Genomic DNA, 24,712 nt, shown 5'->3' on the forward strand with positions numbered 1-24,712 from the left:
TTTCAACAAATATTTTATTGCTTTTGTTTTTCTGTTTTTTTCTGTAACTAGAACAACATCCTATGACCAGAGATTACATCTGCTATTTTGATATAATATAAGGTAAAGATACATGGATGTTTAACAGTTACTAGAGGTGTGAGACCTATGGAAGCTGCTATATTAATTCCCTTTTAAACAATACCAGTTGCCTGGCTGTCCTGATATTTCTAGTTAGTAGTGTCTAAATCACACACCTGAAACAAGCATGCAGCTAATCTCTAAGTTTTGTCATAGGCATCTGATCTGCATGCTTTTTCAGGGTCTATGGCTTAAAGTATTAGAGGCAGAGGATCAGCAGGACCGCCAGGCAATCTGCATTATTCAAAAGGAAATAAACATGTCAGCCTGCATATCGCTCTCACCCCGGGTTTCCTTGAACCCTTTAGCAGCCAATTTATTTAGCGGCTTGCAGGTGCTCCAGGCCAATTTTATTTTCGCACATTTTTATTTCTTATTTGTTACATTACCCTGCTTCTAATTAGTACTGCTGTAATGTGTATTTATGGCCACTTGTCACTAGGGGGCAGTGTGAGACAATACCAGAGGACTTCTGCTTTCAGTTTCTATATTTCCTGCTAGTAGAGAGAGATCAAAGCATTACAAGATTTTCATCACAATAAGTTCTGCCGACTGAGGTCCAAAGCAGCAGCACACTAATCTCAAACAAAATAACTGTAGTGAAGCAGTTAATGGGTTTAAAGGCAGCTTCTAAGACAGACATAGTTCTACTTAATAGACTTTATATATATCATGCCTATTAGCCCCCAACTTAATTAACATAGCCCCATCCTCCTGTTCTTTCATTGATTTGCTCCCCATTCCCCTCCCATGTGATCATTGTTTAGTTCTGAAGCATCTACCCCAAGGGAGAACGTTGTGTTAAACACTTGGCCCATATGGTTATCACACTTCCAGACTACCCAACGTACCTGTAACTGTCCATATGCTTACCACACAGAGTGTTTTCAGGGTTCCATGGATTTACCAATTTGTGATCTTTTAATAGCTAAGCAAATATAAGGTCTCCATCTGCAGAAGAAATGTTTAGTTCCCGTCTTCACATTGTTCAATGCATCCAACCTGTGGAGTTGCATGAGAGAAGCCAGTTCATCATGAATATCAGCAATTCCTGGTGGTGCTTGATAGATCCACCTATTGAAGATCGCCTTTCCAGCAGCCATCAGGTTGCCAATATCTGTAGGCTGGACTTAGTGCTGGTTCTGTGCAGACTCAGAGCAATGGGAAAGGAACAGCAATGGATTCTTGGTGATCTTTTTCTTGCACAGCTTACTTAAAGATGAACTTCAGCCTAAACAAACATACTGTCATTAAGTTACATTAGTTATGTTAATTAAATAGATAGGTAATATAATCTCTTACCCACCCTGTTTTAAAAGATCAGGCAAATGTTTGATTTCATGAGGGCAGCCATCTTTTTGGTTGAAAGGAGGTGACAGGGAGCATGAGACACAGTTCAAGCTGTCCTGTGTGCTGACCACCCCTCCCAGTTGCTAGGCAACGTGAATAACAACATAGAAAATCCCATCATGCTTTGCACAGCATCAGGGAAAAACAGCCCGGGCAGTTATCTTTGATGGGTGGAGCTTAGCTAAAAATGCAGCTAAAAATGATACTTTGATAAGAAAAACAAGTTCTGAGGCTGTGAAACTGTTAAAGATACACCAAGCCTTTTCAGTTCTGCTGAGCAGATTTTTAGTCCGGAGGTTCACTTGAAAGGACTACTGTAGGGGGCAAAGGGGAAAAAGAGGTGAACTTACCTGGGGCTTTTAATGGTCCCCCGTAGACGTTCTGTGCCCACGCAGCCACTTACCGATGCTCTGGCATCAGGATAATATTAATAATTTTAAAATCCAATCCATGTAGGATCAAATTATATTTTGAGTAGTGGTGCAGGAAAGCTGTGCCTGTGGCCAGGAGGATGTGAGGCCTGAAATAACTGGCAAACACCAGCCTAATAATTTGTAAAATTCCAATTGAAGTAGGACCATATTACACGTCCGTGCTGTAAGCCACCCCTTTTTTATTTTTATAAATGTTAAAGAGACTCTAATGAAAAACAAAACAAAAACCCTTTGGGGATACTTACCTCGGGAGGGGGAAACACTTTAGGGGGGTTGCAGCGATGGATTGCCAGAACAGTAGAGGATGTGGGAAGCCTCGTTAGGATCCGGAGGTGTCCCCCTCTGGATTCTATTTGAAGAAGGTTTTCTTCAAATAAACCACACTGCTGTGTGCTAGGCAGATTTGCTTGTCTGTCCTGATCCCTCCAGCTGCAATGACAAGCCAAAAGCTCTATGGCAAATCATGATATCTCTGGCCAAGGGTCAAGCCTGCACACTGAGAAGTCCATTGGTTCCTCTCTCCTTAGAGTGTCCACACCGATTAATAACCCCAGGTAGTCAGATACCTGTAGGTTGAGGACCTCATATTGCACATGTTTGGCACATCACCAGCAAATCACCCTGTTCTTGCAGGCGGGGGAGTGTTACTGGCACCTCGTTTGCTGGTAATTGCTCTTCCTGTGCCACCACCCTGAAAAGCGGAATACAGCATCTGTCTCAGCTTGTTATGGAATTGCTGTATTTTGACCACCCTCTTTGATTGTGGTAGTATATCCACCATCTTATGTTTGTACTGAGGGTCTAACGAAGTTGCCACCTGGTACAGGTCCATCTCCTTACTGGTTTTGATATGGAGGTCCTTTGTGAGACACATCAGCATAAACTTCCCCATTCTAATGAGGTTTTAGGCAGAGGGCTCAAGCTCCTGTACCTCATCCAGTCCAACAGCATCCACCATGGTTTGTACCCCCAGCAATGGACAAGGTCAGGATCCACAAAAGGTGAGAAGCCCCCCCCCCCCCCCCCGGGAAGTCTTCTTTTCTTGCTCTCCCTCACCACAGTCACCATCCTTCTCTTCTGAGAACCCCCGCCCAGGTACAGCAGATGACATAGCCTCCTCTGGTGCTTGCGACAGGATCAACTCTTCCTCCCCTTCCCACTCCTGAAACAGTCTAGTCAATGAATGGTCACATGGCACACTCCAGAAAAAAAGGTAAGGCATGAATCACCATTGGTGCCTTTGTGGCGGCTGACCAGTTTAGTGGTCTTCTTGAAAGGATGCATCAGTCTGCACGTTTCGCATGTGAGCATCCATTGCCTCAGGTAAAAATAACCTATCTGACTCCACTCTACAGCCACAAATTCCTCCTTTCCCCACAGTCACCACCTTGTTTACCTGTGTTTTGAAGACCATGGGCCTGAATCACAAAGCGGTGCAAAGTGTTTGCACGCCAGTGAAAAGCCCTTTATCACGCCTAAACTCACTTTAGGCATGATAAGAAGAAACTCGCGCAAGCAAGCGTGCAGGCGCGCGCGCAACACACCGCCATTCGCGTGCAGCGCCCATTCAGCCCTATGGGACTTTGCGCGCGATAATCAGCACAAAGCGGTGCTAACTCGGCGGTGCAAAGGTTATCACGCCTAAAGTCTTTTAGGCGTGATAACTGAGTTATCACCGCTTTGTGAATCAGGCTCCATGTGTCTGTGGTCAGATGGACCTTAGCCCCAGAGATTTGGTGACCTGCCTCTGGGATGCGACTCTGAGAGACGGTATAGTACAACAAAAGCGTCCATGACACAACAAAAATGCCAATTAATCCAGCTCAAAATACAAGTAGTAATGCTTATAAAGGAAATCACAATAAAAACAATTAAAAACTGAGGACAGCAAATGGGTACATTGAGTGCCAGAGTATTCACCAATAATATTCACAATACTATAATTTCCAATCCCTTATCGGGTGAAGCAAATGCAATAGAGTCAACATATACAGGCAATAAATAACAGACACGGTGGCCACCAACGCCGCACAGTAGCGTGTCCGGGTATAACAACCCAATAGTACAAAAGGCAGTATATGTGCTAAAGTATCAAACTGTGCACTCACCCTGGGGGAAAGAGACCGCACACTGAGACCCAGATGCCGCGCCTATCTCACGCGTATCGGACCGCTGTCCTTTGTTCGACGAAGGACAGGGGTCCGATACACGTGATCGGATACACAGTTTGATAGAGATTGTTCACCGCGAGCTATACTACATCATTAGGGTCAACCTTGACCCTTTGAAATCACAGTCAGCGGGCACAAGGCTACACTCCCAATCAGGCTACACTCCCTCCTAGAGCCCCACCCCCCTTATAAAATGCAGGCAGCATCAGCCATTTCACTCACTCGTGTGGCTGCAGTAATTAGAGAAGGGAGAGGTGCTGCAGAGACATTAGGGAAAGCTTAGTTAGGCTACAGTTAAGCTTGTTAGGTTGCTCTTTCTTGCTGATACTTATTGCTAAAAAGCACTCCTCATCCTCAACAGCTCTTTTGATAGCTAATGTTGTTCTTGTGATCTTTTTTATTTTTTTTGTGTGTGTGTGTGTGTGTCCCACAGACACTTGTGTTGCATATACAGCCCTGTCAGTCAGTCACAGCTGCTGCTGGGACATTGGCCCCTTGGTAATTCCTACTATGCCACTGCCAGGCCCAGCACATTCAGTGACTACCTGTGTGTGTGACAGCTGTACATTTGTAATACCCATCACTGCATATACCTACCTGTTGTTCACAGTCCACCCACCTACTTACGTGAGCGCACGCAGTGTCACTGCACCTGTTCACGGTACCTGTGTGTGTGACAGCTGCAAATTTGTGATAACAGTCATTGCATAATTGTTCACAGTACCTGTGTGACCGCACGCTGTGTAATATACTACTCCGTGCATACCTGTTAACTGCACCTGTGTGACAGCTGCACATTGTATTGTGATACCAGTCACTGCATACCTTTCACTGCACCTGTGTGACTGCACATTGTATTAGTCAAGTCAGTGCATACCTTTCACGTCATCCCCCCCCCAATATGGACAAAACAGGTAGAGGCAGGGGCAGACCCAGAGGCAGGCCACCCGGCAGGTCTGTTTGAGGTCGTGCTGACGTGATTTCGTGCGGCCCTGGACCAAAGTATAGTGCTCAGAAGAAGGCACGTCCCATCAACTCCCAAGATTGTCATGACATGGTTGACTATTTAACACAGAACACCTCATCTTCCGCAGCCACCAGCGCTACTACATGCACCACATCTGCTGCATTTTACACGTCGCAGGAATTATTTGGTGGGGAATTAACTGAATCGCAGCCATTATTGTTAAAACAAGTTGAAGGCGCTAAGCAAGTTACACCACCTCATCTCACCTCGTCTGAGTTAGGCGGCACTATGGACGTTAAGGTGTGAGGAGGAGGATGATGAAGTACCTGCTTCTGATGCAGTTTATGAAGTGTCTGAGGCAAGCAAAGCTGGGGAGGAGGATGATGATGATGATTATGATGATACGGATGCCACGTGGCTTCCTAAGAGACACGATGACCAAGGGGACAGTTCAGAGGGGGAGTCAGAGAGGAGTAGGAGGAGACAAGTTGCTGAAAGAAGCAGGGGGAGCTCGTCATCAGAAACAGCTGGTGGCAGTGTCTGGAGCCATGTATCGTCAGCCAACATGCCCTTCAACGTTAGCTGCTGAGGCCACCATACTGCCCACACCCCAGGGGGGCTCAGCGGTTTGGAAATTTTTTTGTGTGTCTGCCTTAGATCAGAGCAATGCCATCTGTTCTCTCTGCCGCCAAAAATTGAGCCGTGGAAAGGCCAACAGCCACGTAGGGACAACTGCCTTACGAAGGCACATGGAAAAAAGGCACAAACTGCAATGGGAAGAGCACCAGAGGAAAAGCCATACACAAAAACAAAGCCACCCTCCTTCTCCTCTTCCTCCTTCAGGTGCATCATCTTCAGCCTCTTTCTCCCTTGCACCTTAACAATCACAGCCACCCTCCTCCACTCCGCCTCTCACCTTGAGCAGTTCGTGCTCCACTGCCCACAGCAGCAGCCAGGTGTCCGTGAGGGAAATCTTTGAGCGGAAGAAGCCAATATCTGCCAGTCACCACCTTGACCGGCATCTGACAGCTGGCTTGGCAGAACTGTTAGCTCGCCAGCTGTTACCATGCCAGCTGGTGGACTCTAAGGCCTTCCAAAAATGTGTGGCCATTGGGACACTGCAGTGGAAGATACCAGGCCGCAATTATTTCTCAAAAAAGTCGATACCCAAACTGTACCATGAAGTTGAGAGGCAAGTGGTGTCATCTCTGGCACACAGCGTTGGGTCAAGGGTCCATCTGCCCACGGATGCCTGGTCTGCCAAGTACGGTCAGGGCAGGTACATTACTTACACAGCAGAAAACAAAGCAAGCGCTCACCAATATGGGCCGCATCTGAATGACTCATCACCTCATATGCACCGCTTAAATAGCTCAAATACACACTCAGCAATCAGACAGATGCAAAACATATGCAAAACTAAATACTTAACATTCAAAACAGGATAGCACAATGGGTGCTGCTAGCCTGGTAGTTACAGAACTGTGGAAACAAAATATAGGTAAAAGGCTGCGCATCTCTGACCCAATACTGTACAATTGAATGGTTAATCGCTGTGGCGCACACCGCCCCCCCTGGACTAAAATGTACGCCCGCATCCAAACAATGCTATACTGGTCTATGGAGAAATTTTAGCTTCCATCATAGTTTTGCATGCAAAAATATAGATATACTGGACATCTGCACCAACGTTGAGGTAAATCTCCAAGGCAGATGTCCTAACACTAAACTAACCTAAATTAAAAGCAAATGTCTTTGCCCTGGCAGCAGCTACGCTAAAATGTGTAACTTACATTCATTACAGACAGCAGAAAACAAAGCAAGCGCTCACCAATATGGGCCGCATCTGAATGACTCATCACCTCATATGCACCGCTTAAATAGCTCAAATACACACTCAGCAATCAGACAGATGCAAAACATATGCAAAACTAAATACTTACCATGCAAAACAGGATAGCACAATGGGTGCTGCTAGCCTGGTAGTTACAGAACTGTGGAAACAAAATATAGGTAAAAGGCTGCGCATCCCTGACCCAATACTGTACAATTGAATGGTTAATCGCTGTGGCGCACACCGCCCCCCCTGGACATCTGCCTTGGAGATTTACCTCAACGTTGGTGCAGATGTCCAGTATATCTATATTTTTGCATGCAAAACTATGATGGAAGCTAAAATTTCTCCATAGACCAGTATTGCATTGTTTGGATGCGGGCGTACATTTTAGTCCAGGGGGGGGCGGTGTGCGCCACAGCGATTACCGTATATACTCGGGTATAAGTCGACCTTGTGTATAAGTCGACCCTAATTTTTGACCCTCTTAAGCTGGAATTTATACCAAACCTGATGTGTTTGTGGGGCAGGGGCATCTTATGGACCTTTCCCCCTCAAGCTGTCTCTATCTAAGCTACACAGCCCTCCACCTACACTAACTCCTGCTGCCCCCACCTACTCTAACGTACACTGTACTCCCATGCCTCCATTACTCACACTGTCTGCTCTTTTATGGTCAGAATATGACATACATCATTAAAAGAAATTAATTACTTAACATAAGCGAGTAAGCTTCAAGATGTATTTATGTGGCTAGATGACATTAAAGTTTTTCAGCGTTAGAAGGTGCTTTTATTTAAGTGAAACTGGGCATGGGTTAATGCCAAATGTCGTTTAAATGTGTGAAAAGTGTGCTGTGTTCTTTCTTAAAAAAGAGATGGAGAATTAATCAGGCTGGCAGGGGGAATCCAGAATCAACACACAGATAAAAAGGCAGAAAGACTGACAAGAAAGGGGACGTTTAGCAAAACTTTCTCTGCAGTCTTCTATCACACTCTGTACACGGAAGAACATCTGATAACAGTCTGGAATTCAGAGAATGCAGAACGGGACTTACACAGGCTTCTCTGCAAAGTACGTATGGCTGGGCTTCTCACTGCAGACTGTGCACGGAGAGATGGAAACCAAAGTGTGTATACAGAGAGGGGGAGGAGGAGTGTCACATGAGAGACTTCATGGGCTTTTCACTGACTGCACGAGCTGGCAGATATATTGATGGAGGAGAAGCCTTTGAAGATCGGGAAGAAGCCAGAGTTCCGGTGCTCGAGTGTGCACTGGTGTCAGCTACTGCGGGTCCAATTAGCAGCCATTGAAGCATCACATGCTGAGCGGGGGTCAGTCCATTCTCCTGCTTGCAGGGGGAAGCTGCATTGTGGCATCTAGGAATTTTAGCAGAGCAGGGGGACACAATCTGGCTGGCTGGCAGCATTAGGGGGGCATAATGCAGCAGATGCAGAGCAGAGGAGTCGCTTGATACTCGGCTACAAGTCAGAAATTTAGGTCTGACGCGAGTATAAGTCGACCCCCCTACTTTACTAAAGTAGATCAGTCCTAAATTTCTCGACTTATAGCCGAGTATATACGGTAACCATTCAATTGTACAGTATTGGGTCAGGGATGCGCAGCCTTTTACCTATACATTACTTACACAGCCCATTGGGTCAACCTGGTGACCGCTGGCAAGCAGGGAGTACGTGGCTGTGCAGCAGACCTAGTAACACCTCCACGGCTTGCAGGCAGGCCTGCTGCCACCTCCTCTCCTCCTGCTACATCCTCTTCACTGTCGTCCTCCTCCTCCTTGGCTGAGTGGCAGTTCAACTCTACTGGTGCTGCGATCTCCTCTCCAGCTACACAGCCCCAGCTCCCCAGGGCCTATACTGCATGCCAGGTATGACGGTGTCACGCCATCTTAGACATGTCTTGCCTCAAAGCTGAGAGTCATACTGGAGCAGCTCTCCTGGCTGCACTTACCAAACAGGTGGATCAGTGGCTGACCCCGCCCCAACTGGAGATCGGCAACGTGGTGTGTGACGACAGCAGCAATCTCATTTCGGCTTTGAATTTGGGAAAGTTGACACATGTACCCTGCATGGCACATGTGCTGAATCTCATAATTTAGAGATTTGTGTCTAAGTACCCAGGCTTGCAGGAGGTCCTAAAGCAGGCCAGGAATGTGTGTGGGCATTTCAGGCAGTCTTACATGGCCATGGCACATTTTGCCGATATTCAGTGAAGAAACCACTTGCTGGTGAGACGCTTGATTTGCGATAGCCCAACTCGTTGGAATTTGACCCTCCTGATGTTCGACCACCTGCTAAAACAGGAGAAAGCCGTCAAACAGTATCTCTACTACAGTCAAAGGACACAGTCTGGGGAGATGGGGATGTTCTCGCTGAAGTACTGGACACTCATGCGAAATGCCTGCAGGCTCATGCGGCCGTTTGAGGAGGTGACAAACATGATGAGTCGCAGTGAAGGCGCCATCAGCGACTTGATCTCATATGCTTTCTTCCTGGAGCGTGCCGTGCGTAGAGTGGTGGCTGAAGCTGTGGAGGAGCATCCAACAGGAACAGGAGGAAGAGTTGTGGGATCAATTCTCAGCAGAAGCAGATGTTTCCTCAACACCTGCGGCAGAACATAGGGGGGAGGAGGAGGAGGAGGAGGAAGAATCGTGTGGGGAAGAGGAGTCAGATGATGAGGAAGGTGTTGTTTTGGAAGAAGAACAACTGCAGCAGGTGTCGTAGAGGGCTTGTGCTACTCAACTTTCCCGTGGGATTGTTCGTGGCTGGGGGGAGGAGAACTTAGCTGACATCACTGAGGAAGAGCATGAGCAAGAGGAGATGTATAGTATGTCTGCATCCAACTTTGTGCAAATGGCGTCTTTCATGCTGTCCAGCCTGTTGAGGGAGCCCCGTATAAAACCAAAAAACTCAAGGGGAATGAGCTGTACTGGGTGGCCACGCTACTAGACCCTTGGTATAGGCACAAAGTGGCGGAGATGTTTCCAAATCACCAGAAGGCAAAAAGGATGCAGCACATGCAGAACAGGCTGGCAACTATGCTTTACAATGCGTTTAAGGGCGATGTCACAGCACAACGGAATAAAGGTACCACTGCCAGTAATCCTTCTCCCATGCCCACGCAGGCAAGGACAGGACGCTCCAGTGATCTCATGGTGATGTTGGACATGCGGATATTCTAACCCTCCACCAACGCCTTGACCGGCAGGTAGCCGACTACCTGGCCTTAAGTGTGGATGTAGACACTGTGAGCAGCGATGAACCCTTGGACTACTGGGTGCACAGGCTTGACCTGTGGCCAGAGCTGTCACAATTTGCCATCCTGCTTCTGTCTTGCCCTGCCTCAAGCGTCCTGTCAGAAAGGACCTTCAGCGCAGCTGGAGGCATTGTCACTGAGAAGAGAAGTCGCCTAAGTCACAAAAGTGTTCAGTACCTCGCCTTTATCAAAATGAATAGGGCATGGATCCCGGAGGGTTACTACCCGCCCGAAGACTAAGTCAGTCCCCGCACACAGCATCTCTGCCTGCACGCCGTATGACTGCCTGCCCCATGACTAAGTTGGTCCCCACACAGCATCTCTGCCTGCAGGCCGCTTGACTGCCTTCTCCACCACCACCAACAGGGTCCAGGACTCCAGGTGGATTCCTTAAATTTTCTGGTACGTGTACAGGCCTGCCTAATTTTTCTGGCTGCACTGCAGCTGCAACAACAAAACAAAAGGCATGTACATGTGCCAATTCCCCTTTGTGATCGTTACCTTGCCACGGTGAAGGGGCTTGCGTATCACAATGAAGCAATGACCAGCTAAATGAGTGTGTTGGGGGGCACACCTGACCCAAGAAGATAGATAATAAGGTTGTTGCTTCATTGTGGACAGACCAAATTCGATCAGCTGGGCACTAAGTCACTGTTATTCTGTCATTCAGCTACCTCAGCTCGACCATATGGGCTTGAAAACCGCCATTGCCTGTACTCTTGTCATGGTGCGCACCAGACCAGCACAGCCATCACTACACAAACAGCTGTTTGTGGTGCGTTACACAGTGAGTTTGGTCTGTCAGTGTGAACCAGTACACTAATTACACTACCTGATTGATATATACACATGCAAGGTGTTTTAAAGCACTTTAGGCCTCCAATTTAGCATTGCAATGTGATTTCTGCCCTTAAAACACTGCTTTGCGTGTATCTCACTCCCCCATGCAAAAACTCAGATGTTAGACCCCTTGAAACATCTTTTCCATCACTTTTGTGGCCAGCATAAATATTTCTAATTTTCAAAGTTGGCATCCCCATTGAAGTCTATTGCGGTTCACAAAAGTTTGCGCGAACCAAACTTTTTGCGTAGGTTCGTGTTTGAGGTTCACGAACCTAAAATCGGAGGTTCGAGACATCTCTACAGTTTGATACTTTAGCACATATACTGCCTTTTGTACTATTGGGTTATTATACCCGGAAAGGCTACTGTCCTTTGTCCGTCTGACCAAGGACAGGGGTCCGATACGGGTGAGATAGGTGCGGCATCTGGGTCTCGGTGTGTGGTCTCCTTGTTTGATACTTTAGCACATATACTGCCTTTTGTACTATTGGGTTGTTATACCCGGACAGGCAACTGCATGGCGTTGGTGGCCACCGTGCCTGTCCTTTGTCCGTCCAACGAAGGACAGGGGTCCGATACACTAATGTGCGGCGTTGGTGGCTGCCGTGTCTGCTATTTATTGCCTGTATACTGTATGGTGACTTTATTGCAATTGCTTCACCTGATAAGGGATTGGAAATTATAGTATTGTGAATATTATTGGTGGATACTCTGGCACTCAATGTACCCATTTGCTGTCCTAAAATACTAAAATACTAAATAGTAAAATGAGTGCAGGTGATTCCACAAAGAGAGGCTGCAGTTAGCATATTCACCACAAGATGGCGAACTCCCCTCTCCCAGGTGGAACGCACAGACAGTAAGTACAGAAACCAAAGACAGGAAATGGTGTGACGCAAACATTGGCAGAAGGTGGAGAGGAGATGTTGCTGGAAGAGGTAATTGTTGTTATATATTGGGCAGAGCAGAGATTGGGGTGGACAACATACTATGTTAGAGAGGAGGTCATAGTACACCTGTCACTATCCCTATACTGTAAAGCCATGTCCCTCCAGTGCTGCTATTTCCCCCTGTATAGGGCCCTTCTGACCCTAGCAATGCTGTACAGTATTATCTCATTATAATAAACTCGGGTATAGTAAATTACCTGTCCTGGTCCCGAAGAATCTGAATTATAAGTCTATGGAAGCAATGCCTGGTTTAGTAAGTCCGGATATAATAAAACTTCTGTTATCGTAAACATGTGGTAGTATGTCATTGTGAAACCCATCAGCAGCAGAGAATGTACCAGGGCACGCTGGGCCATTTCTAGGATTCTGATATAGTAAACTTCTGATATAGTGAACCACTTTTCCTGGTCCCTTGGAGTTTACTATAATGAGATTATACTGTATTACCCTGCAGTGTAGCCATATATCCTGCTTGTTCAGGGTCTATGGCTAGAAGTATTAGAGGCTAAGGATCAGCAGGACAGCCAGGTAATTTGCATTGTTTAAAAGTAAAGTAATATATCAGCTTCTATATCCCCACTGCCGAATCTACCATGACACCACCTGAGGCAAATATTTCAGAGCAGCACTTTCTAGAGGAGGCAGGTCCTGTAAAAATGAAGGGTCCTTAAAAAAACAAACTATCTGCTCTCTGTACTGTTGTTCTAATGACTGCTTGTGCCCACTACACAGATAAGGGATTATACAAACTTTGAGATGTGTACACCATGCCTGTTCCCAAGGGTTCGGAAAAAACATCTGTCTCAGTCTGCAGCAATGTTCTGATGACTTCATGTACAAAGTTACAGGCAAAGCAGTCACACAGGGTGAAAAAAACTTGTAGACTATCCTTTTCATCCTGCCTTCTGAAGACATTCCTTAGATTCACACACAGGCTAGTGAGCTTATGATGTCTGATTACAACACAGTGGAGAGGGTAAGAGCAATCTGTATTACATGTCTGGAGATCAGAGTGATTGGATCTGCCTGGAATCGACAGAAAATATTAACAAATGTATGGTCACCTTCATAACTATAAACACCACAAACTATCAGAAATTGTTCATTTGATTTATGGAAGTATCTTAGCTTATGGGATAATTTCAACCCCTAGCAAATTATGTTTTCTTCTGTGCTCTGTTTTATTACTGCTGATATCTTACAGCTACAATTTGTTATCCTTTTCTTCAGAACTGAGACAACGTATGTCAGCATTCTACGGAGGAGGGTGACATGATGGGGACAATAAAAGAGGAAGAAGAAGAGACGTATGTGAGGAGTGATCAGCATTCTACGGAGAAGGGTGACATGATGAGGACAATGAAAGAGGAAGAAGAAGAGACGTATGTGAGGAGTGATCAGCATTCTACGGAGAAGGGTGACATGATGAGGACAATAAAAGAGGAAGAAGAAGAGACGTATGTGAGGAGTGATCAACAGTCTATGGAGGAGGGTGAAATGATGGGGACAATAAAAGAGGAAGAAGAAGAGACATATGTGAAGAGTGATCAGCAGTCTGTGGAGGAGGGTGACATGATGGGGACAAGTAAAGAAGAAGAAGAGACGTATGTGAGAAGTGATCAACAGTCTTCAAAAGAGGGTGACATGATGGGGACAATTAAAGAGGAGGAAGAAGAAGAGACATATGTGAGGGGTGATCAGCAGTCTATGGAGGAGGATTACATAATAAAGACAATTAAAGAGGAAGAAGAAGAAGAGACATATGTGAGGAGTGATCAGCAGTCTGCAGAGAAGGGTGACATAATGAGGATAACTATAGATGAGGACCATCTCACAGAGAGCAGAACAGGTGAGTAACCAACATTAAATATTGAATATCTTAGTTGTTATGACTGTGTCACTGCTCACACACTGTTCATATTAGGGGTTATGTGAAGTACTCATTAGTTTTTGTCATCTAAAACCATCATTCTTGATTGTATTTTGTGATAGCTCACTAACAATTATTGTACAGACACCCTGATGGTTGATAGAGTATGTTCTGTTCTGTGGAGAGGGGAAGAGCACCTGCTGTTCAGTAAGCCAACACCTATTCAGTAGGAGATCTTTGGCAAGTCTCCCTAACACTGCTACTTCCAATAGAGCGTGCCCTAGTGGCTGCAGCTCTGGCGCTTTGAGTCCGCCAGTAGAAAAGCGCAATATAAATGTTATTTGTCTTGTCTTTGTCTACATTTCACTACAGAAATACAATGCTGATCAGGCAAGGACTTTCCAAGAATCACTAAATTGCATTTATACCTCATTACAGGCACAATGTGCAGTCACATTACACACACCACACCCCTATTACTTCTCTCATTCCCTGTGTACATAGTGTGTGTATACCTCATTACAGGCACACTGTGCAGTCACATTACACATCACACCCCTATTACCTCTCACATTCCCTGTGTACATAGTGTGTTTATACCTTATTACAGGCACACTGTGCAGTCACATTACACACATCACACCCCAATTACTTCTCACATTCCCTGTGTACATAGTGTGTTTATACCTCAGTACAGGCACACTGTGCAGTCACATTACACACATCACACCCCTATTACTTCTCACATTCCCTGTGTACATAGTGTGTTTATACCTCATTACAGGTACACTGTGCAGTCACATTACACACATCACACCCTTATTACTTCTCACATTCCCTGTGTACATAGTGTGTTTATACCTCATTACAGGCATACTGCAGCATGGTGGCGTAGCGGTTATCACTCTCGCCTTGCACTGCTAAGTCGCTGATTTGAATCCCAGCCAGGGGACTATCTGGTTAGAGTTTGTATGTTCTCCCTATGTCTGTGTGGGTTTCCTCCAGCCACTTCAGTCACATGTCATGTCACACTGCAGTCACATGACAGAGATCTAGTCTCAGTGTGGTCACATGACAGAGCTCCAGGCTGACTTCGGTCAAATGACAGAGGTCCAAGCTCATGGAGGTCACATGACAGAGATCCAGGCTCACTGTGATCACATGACAGCTACAGGCTTATACACTACCCGGCATGCTTCAACGCCTGTATTATTTTAATTTCAAAAGTGTGTGTGTGTGTGGTCAGAGCCTTTGCGGGGGAGGTTATCCGTGTGTATATATGGTAATTATTTGATTTCCTATCAACCGACAAGATTTCAAGCTCCCAGGTGTCTTCACGGTATGCAGGTAATGAGCTGAGATTAGGAGCAGCCTCTGTTAGGCCTGGAACCCACTAGCAGTACATTACTAAGTGCTTGTGATTTGAAAAGCTCTTGATAATGTAATGCTATGGGTGTGATCCCACATGAGTGATGTGATTTTATAAAAATCTCCCAGAGCATTGCTTTAGCAAGTGCTTTTCAAATCACCATTACTTAGAAAAGGCTGCTAGTGGGTTTAATCCCTAAGGCAGTGCTCCTAATCCCAGCTTGTTACATGATCTGTATAACATACACCTGTCCACAGAATCAGTCAATCAGATTCCAAACTATCCACCATGGGCAAGACCAGAGAGCTGTCCAAGGATGTCAGGGATAAGATCGTTGTCCTGCACAAGGCTGGACTGGGCTACAAGACTATCGCTAAGCAGCTTTGTGAAAAGGTGACAACAGTTCATATGATAATTCACTAATGGAAAAAACACATAATTACTGTCATTCTCCCTCAGTCTGGAGCTCCATGCAGGATCTCACCTTGTGCAGTTGCAATGATGATGAGATTAGTGATGAAGCCGCCCAGAACTACAAGGGGGAACTTGTCAATGATCTCAGGGCAACTGGTACCATAATTAGCAGGAAAACCAGGGCGTTGGAGATGAGGTTGGAGCAATTTCCTGGAGTCGGAGTCTGTGGTTTTATAAACTGAGGAGTCGGAGTCAGATGATTTTTGTACCCTGAAGAAAACAGACACTATGCCATGAAAGACTCAAATCTTGCAAAGCCCACAAGGTCCTCCTGCTTAGGGCAGCAAATGTACAGTCCTGTCTAGAGTTTGCCAATGTACGTCTGAATGATCCAGAGAACTGGGTGAAAGGGTTGTGGTCAGATGAGACCGACATTGAGCTCTTTGGAATCATCTCAACTGTTTGGAGGAGGAGGAGGAACGCTGCTTATGACCCCAACACCATACCAACCATCAAACCTGGAGGTGACACATTATGCTTGGTGGTGTTTTTCATATACTTCTTTACATCTGTGGTGAGCTCCTCCTCCCCTCAGCCAGGACACTGACAATGGGTTGTGGATGGGTAGTCCTCCATGACAATGACCTCAAACACATAGCCAGGGAAACAAAGGAGTGTCTCAAAAAGAAGCACATGAAGGTCCTGAAGTAACTTAGCCAGTCTCCAGGCCTCAAAGGATACCCGAAGTGACATGTGGCATAATGAGATAGACATGGGTATGTACAGTGCCTAGCACACAAATAACTAGGCTGTGTTCCGTTTTTTCTTTCTCTGTCTGAAAGAGTTAAATATGAGGTATGTAAGTGGCTGACTGAGTCCTGACTCAGACAGGAAGTGACTACAGTGTGATTCTCGCTGGAAGAAATTCCAACTATAAAACACTTTCCTAGCAGAAAATGGCTTCTGAGAGCAAGAAAGAGATGAAAAGGGGAACTTCTTATCAGTGAGGGTCACACTGTATTATTATTATTATTTATTTATTGAATTTATATAGCGCTAACATATTACTCAGCGCTGTACAATAAATAGGATTACAGACAATGATAACAGGGGTGACAGAACAATACAGGTAATAGACAATAGATACAACAATACAGGTAATAAGCAATAAGATACACAACACAATGCAGATAGTAATACAATGCCAGATCATATGCTGGAATGGTAGTGGTAAAAATACAAGTTCCATAATTCTGGGTAAAGTGCACACCGTCATGTATGGTACACAAGAGGAGAGGGCCCTGCCAAAGGCTTACAATCTTGTCACTTCCTGTCTGAGTCAGCCACTTACATACCTGATATTTAACTCTTTCAGGCAGAGAAAGAAAAAAAGGAACACAGCATAGTTATTTGTGTGCTAGGCACTGTACATACCCATGTCTATCTCATTATGCCACATGTCAGTTGTGGTATCCTTTAATCCAATAGAAAATCTGTGGAGGGAGCTGAAGGTTATTATTATTATTATTATTTATTATTATTATTTAGTATTTATATAGCGCCGACATATTACGCAGCGCTGTACAGTATATATATATATATATATATATATATATATATATATATATATATATATATAGTCACTAACTGTCCCTCAAAGGAGCTCACAATCTAATCCCTACCATTGCCATATGTCTATATTATGTAGTGTAAGTACTGTCGTCTAGGGCCAATTTTTAGGGGGAGCCATTTAACTTATCCGTATGTTTTTGGAATGTGGGAGGAAACCGGAGTGCCCGGAGGAAACCAACGCAGGCACGGGGAGAACATACAAACTCTTTGCAGATAGTGCCCTGGCTAGGATTCAAACCAGGGACCCAGCGCTGCAAGGCGAGGGAGCTAACCACTACGCCACCGTGCTGCCCAGTTTCTAAACACCGTGCAGTTTCTAAACATCAGCCTCAAAACCATACTGACTTGGAGAAGATCTGTAAAGAGGAGAGGGCAAAAATCCCTCCTGAGATGTGTGCAAACCTGGTGGCCAACTGCATTAAACGTCTGACCTCTATGATGGGCAGCAAGGGTTTGGTCATCTTTTGATCGGGGTTCAAATACTTATTTCTCGTATAATATTATATATAATGCGCATAAAGCTCTGGCTTTGTGACGATGAGTTTTTGAGTTTTCTTGTTATTTTGTCTCTCATACGTACTGTACAATGAACATACATTAACAATTATACTGGTCATTTCTTGGTTAGAGGGCAAACAAGAAAATTCAGCAGGAGATCAAATACTTATTTTTCTAACTGTAGGTCTGTTGCCTCATCATGCTCTACAATTTACTGATTTCCAATGGATGGCAAATGCTTTAGGTATAGGGATGGTCAATGAGATACAAATAACTCTGACTTGTATGCAAATTATATGCAGCTAATCACATTTGTCAGGGAATGCATTTGATTGGCTGAATTCCAAGCTTCATAAAATTTGCATGCAAGTCAGTTATAGTCATGTGATTGGCCGCCTGTAATGAGCGCAACTTTCTGCAATTCTCTATCAGGAGGGCTGTGGAGTCGGTCCAAAAATCCTCCGACTCCGCAGTTTAGGATTCCACCGACTCAGACTCCTCTAATGCTTACCACAAGAAAATTCATGCATGCAAACACCAAGTTTAACCCTGACAAATCTGGCTTTGCAAATTTGGCCTGATTGGCTTATCATGAGGCATTGCTTATGCAAATATGCATTTGCTTTTGCATGACAAATTATGCAGGGTCAAAAACCAATACCGCAAAGCAGTTGCCCTGCGGGAATTAGTTCATGCTACATTAGCACTATCCAGGAGCGCCACAAAGAGGCTTGGGGGCCCCCATAAAACCGGGGGGGGGGGCCGCGGGGCCCAAGCCCTCTCACTGCTTGGGAACCACAGCAGCACCCCGGAGGGGAAGGCTGCTGGGGGGGCGCAGGCACCCCCCCCCAAGCGTGGCCAGCGCCGGGGAGGGCCATCCGCACCCACCTCCCAATATTAAAAACAGGCACTTACCTTAACGTCCATTGTGTCTTTTCTGCTACATGAGCACAATTTGGGAGCACCACATGGGAAAGGAGTGAAGCATGGGTCACCCTAAGCTTTGGAGCTTAGGGCTGGCTTACACGCAACACTCCAGGGGGTGAGGGGAGGGAGGACAGGCGCAGACAGCTCACCCTAGGGCTCACACCACCTAGAACAAGCCATCTACCACCTGCCTCCAAAGGAAACAACTATGAAAATGCTTACCACAAGAAAATGTATGTGTGCATCAAGCACCAAGTTTGCAAATTTGCTTATCATGAGGCATTGGTCATGCACATATGCTTTTGCACGCCAAATCTAAGCCAATTACGCCAAATTTGCAAAGCCAGATTTGTCAGGGTTACACTTGGTGTTTGATGCATGCATACATTTTCTTGTGGTAAGCTTTTTCAGACTCCTCTAATATGCATATTACAATCTTGTTGATTTGAATGTATGTAACATAAAAGACATCATCACCGCCAATGCTTAGGAATTTTATAGGTATATTAAGATGGCATCTGGTTTTAGGAACAAAAAGCTCCTGGCCAGGAAGCTGACACTCTACCCTGTCAGCCATACCAGCCTGTCATTGTCAACGTTATTACCCCAGCATACTGTTTGTATAATAAGAGTCACCAGAGCCCCATTTTCTTGATTCCAGCGAGTAGCCCTACCACCTTGCAGAAAAAGGCCTCTGTCTTTTCTACAGCTGATATAGAGAAGGCCAGGGCCATTTTCTGCAAGGGGGCAGATTTATGCTGCAGAACCCAGCTGATACGGGGTACAGTGAATCTTATCAAACAGACAATGTGTTAGGACACTCTAACTTTTTAATATTAAAGTGGCCAGATACGCATCTATTTTCTAATTCGATTCCTTGCAGATTCAACTCACCTGCTGGGAATCCATTCCCCAAAATGTTAGATTGATAGACTTTTGATCAATTCTGGCTAAAAATTGCTAGAAAGTATCGATCAGACAAGATGGAAGATTTAAAACAATTTGGACAAGAGCATTGACAAATTAATGGCCTATAGCTTTGCACTGCATCGAAATAGTGCAACTCTGCAGTTCAATCAATTTTCACTAGATTCCCTGCTGGGATCTATTGGAAATTGATGTGCACTGTATGGAAGGAATTGATTCCTTCTGAATAGATTCTTTTCAGAAAGGAATGAATCATTTTGGAACATTGGGTGGAAATCTGTAAGTGTATGACCAGCTTCAGTGTACCTCTGTGGTTTTTTTTATGTACACCAGAGATGCTTTTTAACTAAACTTATAGCTGTAGGGTAGCTGTTAAATAGAAATCAAAACTAGTCCTTGGTAAGAGTACTTGTAGAAGGTACAGACCGGAACAAAGAACATCTATCAGGCCCTAGGCAATGTGACTGTGGGTACATATAAGAGTGATGTGCAGGTACTCTGCAGGGGAACGAGGCGATTCTTCCTCTATTACACATCTGAACATGGATCAGGCCCTAGGCAATGTAACTGTGGGTACATGTAAGAGTGATGTGCAGGTACTCTGCAGGAGAATGAGGGGATTCTTTCTCTATTACACATTCTTCATGCACAATCAGAACCAGGTTTATGGGTGATAGGAAACACCTATGCATTCAATGTGCACAACATTCTCAGTGGATTCACTACACCTCTGCATGGAGTGCATATGTAGAGTATTGTACTACTGTGTAAGGGCTGGTGCACACCAAAAACCGCTAGCGGATCCACAAATGCTAGCGATTTTTGAAGCTGTTTTTCAGAGCGATTCTAGGCATGTTTAGAGAGATTTTTTAAACATGCCTAGCGTTTTTTGGAGCCTTTTTGTGTAGCAGATTTTATATTTTGTTACAGTAAAGCTGTATCTGAACAGCTTCTTTAACAAAAACGCCTGGAAAACCGCTCTGATCTGGCGTTTTTCAGAGAGGTTTTCCACTTTCCTATACTTTACATTGAGGCAGAAATGCCTCAGAAATCTCAAAAATGCTGCAGGACCCGAGTTTGGGGGAAAAACGAGCCGCTCCGGTGTGCACCAGCCCATTGAAATACATTAGCCATGCGGTTTTCTATCCCCAAAGGTTTTAAAAAACTCTCAGAACCGCTCTTGGTGTGCACCAGCCCTTACTTAATTCGTAGTCACCAAACCCAATTTTAACAACATGTCAAATTAAATGATTTCATGAGCAAAAGGGTTGCTTACATTTGCATACAAAATTTGCATAAATCTGCATCAACACAGAATTATTTACATCTCACTGACCATCCCTATTAGTGACACAACTAAACATCAAGCTTTATTCTTGCAGCATTATCTTGCAGCAGAAATGTTATTTATTATATATAAAATATTCCCGTGTACACATCATATACAGTATACAGTCACAATCCGATATGTAAGTTATTTATGATGACTATTATCTGAGAAATAGAACATTTTATCATATTTTCTCTTTTAATTACAGTTTAAGTTCATTAGGAGGCGGTGCAGTTTTTGCCGACTCTGACCCAAAAATTACTCCGACTCCACAGCTGATAACTAGTAATGGTCAGTGACATGCCAATAACTCCGAGATGGTGCAAATTGTATGCTAATTATATGCAAAGTTATGCAGCATTTGGTGCATTTCCAATCTACATCAACTTTGCATCAACTTTGAATTATCTGCAGCTCACTGACCATCCCTAATGATGATTGTTCCTCCCCTCAGAATTCTCTAACAGGAAGTGATGTTTCTCTATTTGCAGGGCGGAGTCCCAGCATCAGGAACCTTTCAGAGACTCATCTCTCTGTATCCACAGACTGTAGAAAGGATGATGATGTCACTGGACAAGAGTCTCCTGCAGAGATCCTGGTTACCCCAAATATTCCCCCAGACTCCTCTCACCTGTCTAACCCTGAGGGGTCTCATACCCAGCACAGCTCTCCCCCTGCTGGAGGGTCTCATTCCTGTTCTACATGTGGGAAATGTTTTACTCAGAAATCAGTACTTGTCAGACATGAGAGAACTCACACTAGTGAGAAGCCCTATTCATGTGCTGAGTGTGGGAAATGTTTTGGACAGAAATCAAACCTTGCCTCTCATGAGCGATCTCACACTGGTGAGAAGCCCTATAAATGTGCTGAGTGCGGGAAATGTTTTGTTTGGAAACCACAGCTTGATAGACATCAGAGATCTCACACTGGAGAGAAGCCCTATTCGTGTGCTGAGTGTGGGAAATGTTTTGGGCGTAAGTCCTATCTTGTCACACATGAGAGATCTCATACTGGTGAGAAGCCTTTTTCATGTGCTGAGTGTGGGAAATGTTTTGTGCAGATATCACATCTTCTCAGACATGAGAGATCTCACACTGGTGAAAAGCCCTATTCGTGTGCTGATTGTGGGAAATGTTTTACATGTAAGTCTTATCTTGAGAGACATGAGAGATCTCACACTGGTGAGAAGCCCTATTCGTGTTCTGAATGTGGGAAATGTTTTGGGTGTAAGCCTTATCTTGTCAAACATGAGAGATCTCACATTGGTGAGAAGCCTTATTCATGTTCTGACTGTGGGAAATGTTTTGGGCGTAGGGCCCATCTCGTCAGACATATGAGTACTCACACTGGTGAGTAGCTGTATTCATGTGCAGAGTGTGGGAAATGATTTGGGAGTAAATTACTGCTCATCAGACATTTGTGTTATTTACCTACGGTGAGCTGCAGATGTGGGGATATTAGATTCTTCCATTTATCCATCCCCACATAATAAAACGTGGAGTCACACATCAATTTTAAACATGGACAGCCAATGGATCCATACTTTGAAAAATGTATTTTTGGTAATAATATGATATAATATAATATGCCCTCCTGACATACATATTAAAACATTTTTTTATTCCCCAAAGTCAGTAGGTGTAATTTTACTATTTGGCCACAAGATGTCCCACTGAGTACTTCCTATTAGCGTACAATAAGTATGCTATAGGAAGTAATGTGTTGCTACATTGTAACTAGGGAAGTGAGACAGGCATCAATGGATGCCTGTGATCAAGGTAGCCTAGAGGGCAGAATAATGAATGGGAACTTCGTTCCCATTCATACATCTAATGATCAGGGGCGGTAAGTGGTGGAAATCAGTGAGCGGCAGCTCTATTTAAGAATGAACACTGTTTTTGAACTAAAACAGTGTTCATTCTCGGCAGACATGTACGGATTGGCTCAGGGCCCCTGCAGCCAACAAACCGTTGCCGGCAACATCACGATTGTGCGCACAGTCCCAAAGCTGCAGGGACGTCACTACCATGTCCCTGCGGCTGTAGCAGCTGCCGCTGTCTATGTGCGGCTCACGTCCCTGTGGCAGAAATGGTTAAACTATAAAATGGAGCAGAGCTAATGACCCTTTGAACTTTCCTGTAGTAAAACTTAAACAAACAATGCAGACATCAAACCAACAAACGTTGATTCCAGTGATACCTTTAATGACTAACTGTACATGGGTTTATTGCAAACTTTCCAAACGTTAAGTTTCTTCTTCACGCATTATACAGATTTGGATCAGAACTGATTGTACGGTTCTGATCCAGTTCTGTAAAACGCCTGAAGAAGTTGGTTTGATGTCTGCATTTCTGCTCCTCAACTACACAGGACCACACTTCACTTGCTTAACCTTCCTGCCGTTCTAATTATTTGCTGCGCACAGCAGCGGGAGGTTTTTTTTTTTTTTGCAGTTTCTTTTTTTTTTTCAGCCTGTAGCTAGTCTAGTGCTAGCTACATGCTTCCCCCCTCCCTTCGCTATCCCTCCCACCCCTCCGATCCCCGCCGGCGCAAATACCTGGTTCTGAACGGGATTTCCTGTATGGGCTTCCCCCATCGCCACGGTGACGATTGGACGGACGTCATGACGTCAGACGGAATCCCGATCCACCCCTCAGCGCTGCCTGGCACTGATTGGCCAGGCTGCGCAAGGTTGTCTGGAGGGGGGCGGATCGGCGGCGAGCGTCGGCGAGTGGATGTTACAGGCAGCTAGCAAAGTGCTAGCTGCATGTAACAAAAAAAAAAATTATGCAAATCGGCCCAGCAGGGCCAGAGCAATCCTCCGCAGTGGGTTACCCCGAGCTGAGCTCGGGATAACCGGCAAGGAGGTTAAACAAACAAGAAACCGTGAGAGACAGGTTGAGATAAGTGCTTCAGAAAACAGCACTGTAGTTGGGTTGGATGGCTCAGAGCTCTTTTGCATAGATAACTGAAGTTCCTTAACTCTTCCTGTACTGGAAACAATATGAAACTCATATTTCTGCTACTAATGTTCTATTTCTTAGCAGTTCTACACATACAAATCATAATATCATATGTTTATCTTCATTTCAGATTCCCTTTAATTTGACATATACTCAAAAAGGACTTGTAAGGACTTGTTTCTAGAAGCTCTGCTACCCTGTTCACTCTGATAAAATAATCTCAAAACAATTTATCCCGCCCCCCCTCCCCCCAACAGACCCCCTCTGAGCCTGGGTCATTTGGGGGGTTATACCTTTTACTAGACATTTTGTCCATGCTGGGGTGGAGGAGGGGGGGGGGGTCTCTACCTGATTTAGTGAAGCATTTCCATTCCTTTGCCCATTTATCAGTTTCCTCCTTGGCTGTCAGCCAGTCCTGTTTGGTTTGTTCTGTTTGCACCTCCTTATTGTCAAATATCTTATCGATATCTGCCTTAAATGTTTATTAACTACTTAAAGGGCCAGCCTAAAAGTCGTCAAAATCAAGATTTGCAAGTAGTGGATGCGTAGCTCACTATACACAGAATATTTATAGGTTAACAGGTTTACCTCTGGGAAAAAATATGCAACATTCATCAGCTGAATTTTATAGAATTATTTTGATATAAAAAATAGGTAACGCATATACAGTATACAGGGATATACATCTCTCCAGTTGTTGTTCATCATCTGATATACATTGTCAAAGTTCTTTTAGTGAAACAAGTCCATGTCCACATGGACTTCTGTAGATTTTATCCTCCATCGATAATTGTTGTCGCGAGATTGTACAATGTATGGTGTACACAAATATAGCTT

The 24,712-nt window shown here is 44.7% G+C and overlaps 1 protein-coding gene across 1 annotated transcript; it reads left to right on the forward strand.

Annotated features, from left to right (window-relative positions):
* The first annotated feature begins 11,868 nt into the window (after positions 1-11,868).
* On the forward strand, positions 11,869-23,341 carry LOC137535420 (oocyte zinc finger protein XlCOF22-like). Its single transcript, XM_068257255.1, has 3 exons — positions 11,869-11,933; positions 13,176-13,794; positions 21,404-23,341. The coding sequence occupies exons 2-3, from the start codon at positions 13,218-13,220 to the stop codon at positions 22,267-22,269; spliced, it is 1,443 nt and encodes a 480-aa protein (XP_068113356.1). The 5' UTR covers positions 11,869-11,933; positions 13,176-13,217; the 3' UTR covers positions 22,270-23,341.
* Positions 23,342-24,712: the final 1,371 nt, after the last annotated feature.

This window comes from Hyperolius riggenbachi, chromosome 10 (assembly GCF_040937935.1).
Source record: "Hyperolius riggenbachi isolate aHypRig1 chromosome 10, aHypRig1.pri, whole genome shotgun sequence".
Classification (NCBI taxonomy): Eukaryota; Metazoa; Chordata; class Amphibia; order Anura; family Hyperoliidae; genus Hyperolius; species Hyperolius riggenbachi.